The following is a 12,913-nucleotide window of genomic DNA, read 5'->3' as shown; positions in this document are numbered from 1 at the left end:
AAGTCAGCCCAATAGGAGGCTGAATGCTCAGGTCAAGGCCTGTCATAGAGTAGATACTCAATAAATGTCAATCGAAATAATGGCTATATTAACGTTTTGCTCTCTGTTACCTTAACTTGCATTACAATCACATTTAAGAAATATCTATAATGGTGTTTTTAAGAAAAAGTAGTAATCAAAAGGCTTTTGCTAAAATTGTATTCTGCGCTAATGGCCTATTACAACGAACATGCAGATTGTTTTTGCAACTTACTGACGTGAATGTTAAACATGTTTGGCCTGTATCATTTCTATGAAATTGTTTAAGTGACTACTCTGAGAGCGGCTTGCCTAAAGTGATAGTTAAAAGGAAACCACTTGTGCATGGTATGTTTTACTACAGATATAATTTTCAGTACCCTGTTTCATTTAAGGCACATCTCTTCCTTGAAGATGTAGGATTTAGTTGAGTTTTTCTTTAGTTTTGTTTTGTTTTAATTCATTATACACAAAATAGGAAATTTGAAATTTAGTCTGACAACAGCAACACCATGGCTTTCAGGAAGATCACTTGAAGTTTGCATAAATGTACCAAATTACACCCAGCAATTGCTACCTTCATTTTTAACAGTTTTATTTTCCCCACAAAAGTAAATAGCAATAAACTACCTAGCTCAGAGATCCTAAATACAACATTTGGAGAAAGCATCTGAGGTACTTTGTCTATGCTTTGGGTTATGATTTACCTTTTGAAAGTAAATGTGCTTACACACTTTATTCTTTTTTCATGGACTCCACGTCTGCTTTCTAGATAGTATCTTGGCTTTTGCCAATTAAGCGCAATCAAATAGTATAAGACCCCTTTTATTAAAAACATAAATCCAAATATTAAAAAAAAGTGAATGAAAGAATCCAGCAGATATTTATTAAGCAAGATGAAAGTGAAATTACAAACACAGGTCAGCTTTTAAACTCAGCGAGCACTCTGGTGGAGTGGAGGTGCCTGGTCCTTCGTCGCAGGCAGCCGCTAGGAGACGCAGGTTAGGAAGGGAGCTTGCTTGAGAAATCAAAGCTCCTTTGGAGGTGTCCTACTGGAGTCGCCGGATGATGAGCTACGTGACATCAAGGCCACACAACACAAAGAGGTGAGTTGACAACAATTCAGGGACTTTGCGTAGTCAAGACAATTAGCTTAGTACTTCAGGTCAAAAATGCTACTATTTATGGTCAATTAGCTATAAAATGACCCATTTCTGTCTGGTTTCACAATTTCATGGAGATTAAAGATAATCTAAAGAGATTAAGGCCTTAATCTTTAATCCAGGTGAGTAATTTTGTTTGTAGTAAAAAGCATAAGAATTAATTCCCGAAAGATTTACGAAAAGAAAAGGCAATAAAAACTTGTTTGGTCTTTGGGTGGCAAGGATAACTGAACAGCTTCCTGAAGCTTAGAGAAGTTTGTTCCCAATTTACAAGTATTTTAACATATTGATAAACATATGCAAAACCATTTAAATCTAAAAAAGATCATTTGAAAAAGATACTGGCAATTAAAATTTTACATCCACATGAATTTCAGACACCTCTTAATGGGGACTAGCAGGGCTGCTTAAGAAAACCACTTTTCACATATCCCTCTGCCCCTCCCCCCTCCCCCCATTTGTTTGATTTTGATTGTGGTTTTGGCTATGCAAGTCTTATCATGAAACAAATGTAAGGCTCTAAGGCTAAAATAATAGTTATTCTGTGAGCCCCAAATAGCTATTTCTGCAATTCTTTTTTTTTTTTTCAGTATATCTCACATCTGGGGGACATGTGACTTGAACACTCTTAACCATGAAGTATTTGTAAAAATACATATCATTCACTTTTCACAGAACCATTTTCTTAAAAATGAGAGGCAATAACCAGATTCACATGCAGGTTCATAATAAAGCTTTGTTTTTTTTTTTTAAACAACTAAAATCCACACCAGCATTATTTTCAGTTTAATATTTTGGCCCCAAACCAAGAATCCAGGTATCACATTTAATTTTCATCGGCAATGCATATATTGGCAGGGCAAAATATGTATGCAAATAACACTGGGAAATATTGTTTCCTATACAAGTGATTAAGAAAAAAGTAGAGAAAAAAGAAAATCCATAGCACTAAATTTGCTCTAATAAAAATATGCTTCACTGTGCCTGTGTGGAATTCGATTTGCTGAAAAGTTGTTCTATTCCAGGGAGCAGAAGCAAAGTAGCAAAGTGTCAGCAACCCAGAAGAACGGATCATAGTCTTATTTTTATTCCCTTAATTGTAATTTAAATAATCAGTCTCCATAATTTGTTTCTAGAAAGCTTTCTTCTTTATCAGCTATCATGTTGGTAAGGGAATAATTTTTCACCTTTGAAAAACGGAATGGCAGATTTCAGCCTTAAGTGTGATATGTTCTGAGCCGGTAACTACTTAAAGAAAAGCATGAGTAAGACACGTCAAACTTTGAAAGTCTTCATGTTTGAACATTAAAATAAGTGTCAGGTAAATGCAGAAAAATATATAATCACCAGTCCTCAGCTTTTTAACAATCCCTTTGTTTCTCTTCTTCTAGAAAATTCTGTGAGCACTATGTTGCTCTGATCAAAAGTAACCTTCTCAAATATCATCATAACTTCGATGTGCATTCTCATGGTTTCAGTAGGTTTGCACTCAAATTCTTTCAGTGCCAGAAATTTATCAAGCCATAAAGTTATTAAACCCTTAGCTCTTACGGATAAATCTGGGCAAAATTTGTACAAGAAATTTATCATTTTAAAATTATCTCACAATAGTGGTGTAACACTTTTTTTAAAGTAACCCTTTGGAAAAATTTTATATGATACCCAAAGGCACTAGTTTACATAAGGGGTAAATGGCTGAAAAAAAATAAATAAAACAAAGCCATTGGCCATTGTGTAGATAAAGAGCACAGCAAAAAAAAAAAAAAAAAAAAAAAAGTAAAAGGATAACTGCTAAGCTTTAAAGTTATTCTAAAAATGGCACTTTTCACGTTGGTATAAAATGAAAGTGCTTTAAGATGAAATTTTTATGCATTTTTTAAAGCTGATCTTTAACCCCCTGAAAATAGGGGGTTATAACGAGAACACTGATAGACTCTAAATCATAGTGGCAATAATATTGGATGTTGCTAAAATGCTTTGTGGGTGTCTTCATTTTTTTTAGTATTTTAATGTTGATAGACTTGCTTTACCTATATGTGTATCAGTGAGAGATTTGCTCTTCAATTCTTTACTAGAAAGTTACAGCTCATTTAAAATAGCTGGTAGATACAGAAAGCATAAATATACAGTAAGTTTAAACACTGATTGTACTAAATGCAACAATACAAAGAAGCAAACAGAACACAAATGGTAACACAATAAAACTGTATTACATTTGTGCTTCAAATATTACAATACATTATATACAATAGTCGAAAATAAACATCTCATGCCAAGTGACACAAAAACGAATAGCAAGCAAAAAAATCCAGCAATATGTACATTACTTTTTTCTTTAATAATAAACATTCAACTCTGAACTGGGGCAATTTCACTACATACAGATGCAGTCCGCCTTTTATTCCATATAACCATCCTGCTTTCCTATATCTACGCTATTCAGTAGGTTCCTGTGTCAATTCTTATATACACGTGGAGCAAAAAAGATAAAAGAATGTAGTGCTTTGTATTCTTAATGGGGTGATGTTGATAGATCAGCGAACCTGGGGGGCATAACCTTCTTTCATTAAACCTTCCTCGTAGTCCGTCTGGCAAAGGATCATGTTATTCTTTAGGAAAAATTTGTCTCCAACACAAAATCTGAAAATATTTTAAAAAATAAAATGCGTTAAGATAATTTCAGATCCATAGATTTGAAGATTTCTTTCCCCAATAATAATTTCACACAGTAATTCCCTGAATTTGAAAGCTTGGTTTAGAAAATTGCCTTTATTGTCGAAACTAAACGATGTCAGTCATTTAATGAAACATTACATACAAAATTTGAAATCCTACATTTATATATAAAAAGCAAAGGAAAAATGAGGAAAATACCTTGGGCGGCAGAGGTGATTTTTATTGCCACTTTGGAAAGAAAAAAAAATAATTGATCTATATTTACAGTCATTAAAATAAAAAAAGAATGATAATATTTCACTGGAGTGATTATGGAAGATTTCATCACTGGCCATTTATTCACTTTATTAAAAAAAGGTAAAAGACATTAAAATGTATCAAACAATTAGAAAGCAGCCCATTTTAAAGCTTCCCATTTAAAGCTTCCCTCTACTCTCTGTTATTAAAATGTGATTAAATTCTAGTAATTTGGAAGTGATTGTTCTGAAGTAAAAGTTGTTTTAGCATCAGACTCTGATGCTGGGCCATATTCTTTTGTTTGTGGCAAGTTCACCAACTATGAAATATTAAATGTCATTGCTTAGAGCACTTCCAATTAAACCAAAGGGAGTAACCTGAATGAACTTTTTAATATTGATGTGATAAATAAACTAGTTTCCAGTAGCTAATTATGTATTTTATTCTATAAAGCATTGTTTAATGTGCAAGATTGTAATGTTTTTAATAAGTGCTGTTTTTGTATAATTTCCCAGTGGTGACACTTTGGACACAATTAAGGTCAGAAATAAATGCTTGTGCTGTTTCCAGTACATTTAACAATAAAGTAACTCTGGGGAGATCTGTATATATTTTTAATTGTAACAATTTAACCTTCAAACAGCAGTGTCTAGTAGAGTTGACCCAGTAAAACTACTTGTAATTATACAAGTTGACCCCACTGACCTTTGATAGTGGTCTCTCTTTATCAGATAGTCAATTTCGAATGATGTTCAAGCAGAAATCTTAGTGGATAGATTAAATTGTGTAGTGAAAGCAACCCTTTAATGTTTTGTGAAGTTGAAGGTTTAAATGAGGAGCAGTTGGACTGATTTACATTTGCAAAGATTGGAATGCTAGACAAACAGTGAACCTATTTATTTTCCAACTGGGTAGCTTTGGAAATTTATCCTTATTCTAGCTAAGTAGATAGAGGGGAAAATAGTGTAATAAAAAAAGTAGATTGAAAAGAATTAGCTTTCCTCTTAAAGGAAGATTGGTCTGTTTATTTGTGGAATTTACTTTTTTTTTTCCCCAGGATTACTGCCTGCTGATGATGTTGATTGAAAGTACAGACTAAGCACTGATCTTGAAATCCTGGAGTTTGTGGCCAAGGCTATTGGATACAATGAACATTCGAGTTTGAACCTTAAGTATATCTTCTTTTTTATCAGTTGCAAACTATAACCTTTAAATATTGTGCTTAAAAAGTGCTGTTTGAATAAACGAGTTTTTGTAGACTCGTAATGATTATCCTAATCATTAAGATATGTTGAATAAAAGGACATATTTCTTTTGTTGGACGGAATTAGCCAAATTAGATACTTATCTTTCATGTGAGATTACATTAAATAGCATGTAGGATATATCTGATTACTGTTCAAAACTTTCAATATATATTAGTGTTGAAATTAATTCGAACTAATAAACTAATAATAAAAGAGCACATAAAAATAAATAAATTCAACAAATGCTCTTGTGTTCTAGCTGATATTACTGAATTCTTTTTTTTCTCTAAAAACCAACTGAATTGGAAATACTCTTTCAACTCCATATTGTCTAAAATTCTCCTTTAATTTTCTAACAAGTCCCCCAATTCTATTCACCATCAAAAAAAAAAAAAAAAACAACATGTTTTTTAAAATTAAGTTCTAGGGGCGCCTGGGTGGTGCAGTCGGTTAAGCGTCCGACTTCAGCCAGGTCACGATCTCGCGGTCCGTGAGTTCGAGCCCCGCGTCAGGCTCTGGGCTGACGGCTCGGAGCCTGGAGCCTGTTTCCGATTCTGTGTCTCCCTCTCTCTCTGCCCCTCCCCCGTTCGTGCTCTGTCTCTCTCTGTCCCAAAAATAAAAATTAAAAACATTAAAAAAAAAAAAAAAATTAAAAAAAATAAAATAAAATTAAGTTCTATGTCTAACTTGGGGCTTGAACTCACAACCCAGAGATCAAGAGTCACATGCTCTACCGACTAAGTCAACTGGGCACCCCAAATAAAAACTTTTTTTTTGTCATCTAAAGATATGTCAAATATATAATATATATATATTATATTATATTATATAATATATATATAATATATAATATAACTTCTTACCTTCAGAAGTATTGAAATTTAATAATTTTTGTTTATAGATTAATAAATTCAGGGTAATTATAATAAGAAAAGCATTGAACCAAGAGCCTGGGGATCTAGTCCTGAGCCCTGATGCTATCACCTACCCAGTGCAACTTATAGGGTACATTGGAGTCAGTTCTGTGTAGGTAATATAAAACAGCTACATCACTGGATTGTAGGGATGTTAAATTAAGAAGTATATGAGAGGCAAAGTGGCATATTGTAATGAATAGGGTTCAAATCCCAACCTTCTGCTTATGATATTGAAGATGAAATGTCATTTTTTCTTATATTTAAAAATTTTTTTAATGTTTATTTTTGAGAGAGACAGAGAGAGAGAGAGGGAGAGAGACCAAGTGAGAGCAGGGGAGGGGCAGAAAGAGAGAGAGGGAGACATAGAATCCGAAGCAGGCTCCAGGCACCAAGCTGTCAGCACAGAGCCTGATGTAGGGCTCGAATCCACGGACCATGAGATTATGACCTGAGCTGAAGCCGGATGCTCAACTGACTAAGCCACCCAGGTGCCCCTTTCCTATCTTTAATATAAATGTATCTTTTATAAGTTTGTGTTAAATAGTACAAATGAAGTATGTAAAGCTTCACCTCGATGTTTGGAGTGTAGATAATTATAGCCACCTCCTATATATATATATATATATATATATATATATATATATAAAGTGCTTACCATGTGCTAGTGCTAAGCATGTATATACATGATTACATTTATTTATGTTCAACTGAGAAAGTAAATATTATTGCCTTATTCAGATGAAAAACCTAAGGCTTCCTCCAAGAATTAAAAAAAATCTGCTCAAGGCTCGATAGCTATAATGTGTGTGATAGAGGAAGGAAAGGGGTTCTGATCTCTTTGGGCTCAAGACATGGAGGCAATAAAGCATTAGCCCAGAAAGTTAATACAGGTTTTTTGTATTGTTAATATTCCTTTGTATAACTTTAAAAAACGTCTGCCTACCATTCAATGAGATATTGGTAACATAAATGGGATTTATCTAAAGTATTCCTATCTAAAATATTTTGTTACTAATGTTGTCAACTGGACAAAGTACATCTTGTGTGCATTTCAATTTATACTTAAAGGTCAAGACAAAACAGAACATGGGTAAGAAATGTCACACTTCCCCATATAACTTAAAACATTTTGAAAGCTATGGTTAAAGCAGATTATAACTGCTTTGCAATTAGGTTTGGTATACTCCTTTAAAATGCTCCACATATAAACATGAAGAAATTGCAGAAACAGCAATGCAGATGTTAGATGCTTAACAAAATAATCTATAGCTGTGATTTTGTAAGAAAAGCTAATTTCTACTGTTATGAGCTCCTTATGAGATTTAGCACTGGCAGAAAAAAATATTATAGAAGCAGTGATGGCCAGAGGATACTGTAAGTATATTAATAGGTCAGGCTAAAATTCCTGAAAATAAGCTGATAATCTTCCTTGTAATCTAATCCTAATTGCTTATGGTATAGTCAGCTCAATTAATTTTGCCTTCATTAAAAAAAAAAAAAAAGTATGTTAAGGAATAAAAAGATGCCCAATCATATTACTGTGCCATTTAATCTTGATGTTTTGGAGTTAATAATAACAGATTTAATTTCCAGATATTTTGGAGTGACTCTAATTGAACTCATATGGTCTTAGAGATTTGAGGAGTACAGAAAATAAATATAACTAATAAAACACCTTTATAAAATATGGGGCTTAGAGTAGTTTTAAGCAGGTTATCAAAAGCCTCTGCAAAGAAGCCTCTATTTGTAACATCCTTTTAACATCCTTTCTAAGAATGAAAATGTTAACTTAGTTATCATATTTTAACCCTGAGGTTAGTGGCTGTCAATTATAATTAGTTCCCATCTCCACAATACTTTAAAAAGAGTCGGGGGGGGGGGGGAGGCATTATTTAAAATGTCTCTATTTTCTATTTAGCATCCTCAGTTACTAAAGATGGAGATTTTAATCCTGTACTTTGTTTTCAGTAAGAGATGCTGATTATATAGCGATCATCTCACCACTATACACTGTGTACCCATTTACTGTCTTTTCCCAATGACTCTCCAGTTGTTATCATATACTTCATTCCTAATCATCTTTTCTGCACCAACTTACACTACTCACATCCCAAATCCTGCTATAAATTATTCAAAGCCTACCTTACTTTAACTTCACTCTATCTATTCCCATTTATATCTGCTTAGTCAGAAAACAAAATACCCCTCTTGGAACAGTCCAGGACCTGCATATCAGCTCTGAGTCTGAAGACTAAAACCAGACTGGCTGGGTTCAGATTTTGAGGCTACCACTTTCTATCTGTGTTTTCTTGGGCAAGTTACTTAAATTTTCCATACTTCCGTTACCTCATCTGTAAAATGAGGCTAGTAACAGTACCTAATTATATTGAATATTGAATGAGCACAGGTGAAACGGAACAGTGTCTGGTGTATGATCACCACTATATAAGAATTCTGCTCTCAAGGGCGCCTGGGTGGCTCAGTTGGTTAAGTGTCCAACTCTGGATCTTTGCTCAGGTCATGATCTCATGGTTCATGGGTTCAAGCCCTGCATCAGGCTCTGAGCTGACAGCACAGAGCCTGCTTGGGATTCTGTCTCCCTCTCTTTTTACCTCTCCCCCCGATCGCTCTCTTTCTCTCAAAAATAAAAAGAAAAACTTTAAAAAAATTAAAAAAAAAGAATTCTACTATCATTATTATTTGCCAATGATAATCTTTTCACCTTTGCTTAAGCCGTTCTTTAGCCAGGACTATTTCTCCCTTTTTACCATCTATTTAAATTCTAAAAATTCTTCAGTTTCCCTTCCCTCCATCAATATTCCCTGGCCATGTCAACTCATTCTGATCCTTCCCAGAGCACTTATTTATTGGCATATCATTTACTTTGGCATTTCAAATTTTCTTATGAATGCGTAACAAGTTTTCCAAACTGGTCTGCAGTGCTGAGGTAAGTGGCCATGAGCTGTATTTCTTTTGAATCCCTTGAAATACCACCATAAATTGTGCTACCACTTGAGGTGGGTGGTCAGTAAATACTGGTTAAGACAGATTTATTCCAGAACCGAATAGCTTTAGATAACAAAGGTATTTTAGATAGAGCATTTAAGTTTGTATTCATTTTGACTTTCATTCATTGACTTCCTCCCTTTACAAGTTCATCTCCTTCTGGTCTGCACGCCATTCCCTACTTCTCCATATCCCTACCAAACTCCCTCTGTAATCTCAGAGCACACTGAGTACTTTTCATTTCCTGCACACATTAAATGCTTTCACACTCCCATGCCTTGCATGATGCTCCATCTGTCTGGGAAACCCTTTTCTCACTGCTCCTTGGCTTCCTCCTCTTCCCCAGCCCCCACCAGACACAGTTCCTACATTCCACCCAGTCCAAGGGAGGTTTTTTTTGAAACCCAGCACATCAACCCTTTGATGCTTCTCTAAGACTTCAAGAAGGACAGACCTCTCTTCCCTCGGTATAGATCTGTTTAGCATCGATTACACTCTTCTGTGACTCTTTGATGTCCTGTCTCTGCCATAGCTCTGAATATCCCTAAGAGAGAAGCTAGATTTTATTCACCTCTCTTTCCAGAGCCTAGCACAGTGCTTTTGTTCTTTAGTGTTACACAATTCTACATATCTGAGGCCATTTCATTAACATGTTTTTTTTTCTTTTCTTATAAAACCATCGCTTAGTTTTATAGAATTGTCTAAGGAGGAAGGGCTTAATCACCTTTAAGAAATTAACTTATTACACCAAATTTTCCAATTCTGAATGAGAGTCAAGTTATCATATAAGATGCTCAAAATAGCATTCCTCTGCTTCCCTTAAAATAGAAAAAAAGATAGATTTTTAATTCAGGATTCACATCTTTAACCATACCTCTCTAAAAAGGGCAAAGATGGGTATGTTCAAGAAACAACCAATCCTGAAAAGTTATTTTTACTACTGTTTTGAAAACATTCAGCAATGCTTTAGATCTTAATGATATTTTGATTTAAAAGTTAAGCTAAAATGACTGCTAAATAAAATTCATAAGCATTTCTAATACCACAATTTCAGATGTCAATAAAGTTTGCTTAAGGGAAAGTGCCTATAAATTACCTATTTGCTTTGTGTTTCACTTGAAAAGGTGCAAGGCTATAATAATGATTTGGCTCCTGAAAGTATAGGCTTGTGTGGCATATGGCTTTATTGGAGAGGATTCCCCCAGCAAATGTCAAAGTAAAAAGAAAATCTCCTATATTGAAAACCTTCTGTATTCAGAGTAACAAAATTTGCCTGCTTTGCTTGACTGATGAAGATTAGCTGACTTCTTGCATTAAAGAAGTTTGTCTTGTAGGGGCTGAAGTGACAAGACAATAACTAAGTGCTAATTGTGCATAACCAGCACTAAAGATATGCAGTCCCATTATGGCATGTAATAAATGAAGCGAACACAGAAATATATTAGGTACTTTAATAATGATACTAGAATAGTATTTTGCAGCAATAAGAATGTGAACAGTTTTAGAGTCAAAATTTAGGAGTGTTTGTCTTACTTGACTGAGTTCTACTGAGGAGATAGACTTAATTGTGAATGCAACTTTTTATTTCAATGGTGAAATAAAATTGATATATGATTTGTAAATAGCATTAACAACCTACAATTACTTTGCATCATAATAGAATTTAGGCAGGGTTTAGCACTTGAATGATGTTTTAATTTTCTGTGTAGAACATGGATAAAATAGGGTGGCCTGCCCTAATAGAAAAATGGACAAAGGGCATAAACAGGCAGTTCCCTAAAAGAAGAACTATCCAAGGGCCACTAGTAATCAAATAAATACTAATTAAAAATTATAATGGGACACCATCTCTCATCACTCAAGGTGACAAGGATTTCTTTTTAAATAATAATTCCCAATGTTAGAGTGAATGTAAGGGAATACATAGCTTTTACATTTCTGGTATAAGAATAATTGGTACAACTTTTCTAGAGTGCATTTTAACAATATATCACATAAGCCTTTAAACAGTTATATAGTTTGTCCAATTAATTATGCTCCTGTGAATTTATCCTAACACAGACTTGAATATTGTCTGATTATAAAATCCATATTATGTTGATAATATTGATGATATAAAAATGTGAAGAAATAGCTTACACGTCTGATGATAGAAGACTGATTTATATATATGAAGCTCTATACATAAAACTGGACACCAGAAAGCTTAAAATATCTTAAAAGAATTTCTAAGGGCAAGTAAACGAGCATACTATATTAAAGTTAAAAAGTCCAAATATCAAACATTAGGATTCTTCCCTGTTCTTCTCCTTTAAGCAGCTCAACTATGGATATATTATAAAATATATGCTGCATATCATTTGTCATTTGTCATATATGCATAGGAAAACATGTGGCTAGCAACATCTAAATATTAAAATACCTTCTTTTAGAATAGTGAGACATGGGACAATATGATTCTTTATCTCCTTCTATTTTCCAAAATTTCTATCAATATGGAACCTTTTGTAAGTAGAAAAGCAGTAAATGTTATTATTGCATAAAGGTAACTGTATTGTTAATGGATGTGTTAGTGGATCAATAGCAGAAGTAAACAGAAGTATTCTAAATTTACTACTAATACACCTTTAAGATATATACACATATAGGTACACATGTGTGTAAATGTATCTGTATCAATGTGTGGATATTTGTGCTCATGTACCTATATCCTTACGCACATATTTGCCAATTTTTTTCTGGCTAAATGTCACCATAGAGTGAATTAACCTGCTTTAGTTCCAAAAACTTGCTGGGAAGACTCAAGGTGTTGTAAGCTGACCTCTTGAATTATTTCCTGGATAAATTATATATTGCAAGGTATATTGGGTACCTCTCTGAACATCTGCATCTAGCAGGAGGTATCACTGAGATATATCTCTTGGGTAAAAACCAAGTTAATGGAATATTATTTGGTAAAAGTAAATTATACATATCAAGGTACAATAGCTACTTTTTTTAGAACCATTTGTGTTCCTGCTATTTAATATAAGTTATTTCATTGAATTTTCAAAATGTGCAAGATAGATATGAGTGCCTCTGTTTTCAGAGTGTGGAAACCAATCTCAGAGGTTAAGTAACATACTCAAGATGACAAAGCTGATATAGGATGGGGCTAGAATTTGAATCCTGTTTGCACTGTAAACATTGGGTTCTTTCTGGGATATACAGGGCCTCATAGGAAGATGTTGCAGTGAAAACAGTAAAGCGGGGCAAATTACTGTAACTGAGAACTTGATGCAACTAATGTGTCCTGATTATATACTATATCCAGATGTTTTCACACTCACATTGAATTTATTTTCATTCAAATCTATTAAGTGTGCTAATTTTTTAAATGTGTTTTAATGATATATGCAGTTGCATATTCTAATATCCTCTGCATTTCTCTTAAAAAAGGTATCAATAGTATATAGTTCCCACTGGAAATAAAAGTTACAGCTTTCAATAAGGACAAATGGGATAAAGTGATAATACTTTGAGATGAAAGAATTCTCTGAGATTGACTAATCCAGCTCCCTTATGTTGTAAATGAGAAAAACTGAGGTCGAGAGAGCTCAAATGGTTGACATATGGACATACATCTTGTTAGGGGCAAAGTCCAGACTAG

The 12,913-nt window shown here is 33.8% G+C and overlaps 1 protein-coding gene across 7 annotated transcripts in view; it reads right to left on the bottom strand.

Moving 5' to 3' along the window:
* Window positions 1–882: 882 nt before the first annotated feature.
* LMO3 (LIM domain only 3) overlaps window positions 883–12,913 on the bottom strand; it is a 58,209-nt gene continuing 46,178 nt past the window's right edge. For 6 of the 7 annotated variants that reach the window (XM_058743554.1, XM_058743553.1, XM_058743555.1 and 3 more), the window contains one exon: window positions 883–3,821. In XM_058743554.1, the coding sequence (XP_058599537.1) occupies window positions 3,716–3,821 (106 nt within the window). In that variant the 3' untranslated portion in view covers window positions 883–3,715. Of the gene's footprint in view, window positions 3,822–9,648; window positions 9,809–12,913 lie in introns of those variants that run through there. The other variant, XM_058743556.1, reaches the window with a different exon arrangement.

The sequence above is a fragment of the Neofelis nebulosa genome, chromosome 8 (assembly GCF_028018385.1).
Source record: "Neofelis nebulosa isolate mNeoNeb1 chromosome 8, mNeoNeb1.pri, whole genome shotgun sequence".
Lineage (NCBI taxonomy): Eukaryota > Metazoa > Chordata > Mammalia > Carnivora > Felidae > Neofelis > Neofelis nebulosa.
This window is presented reverse-complemented; position numbering and strand designations above follow the sequence as displayed.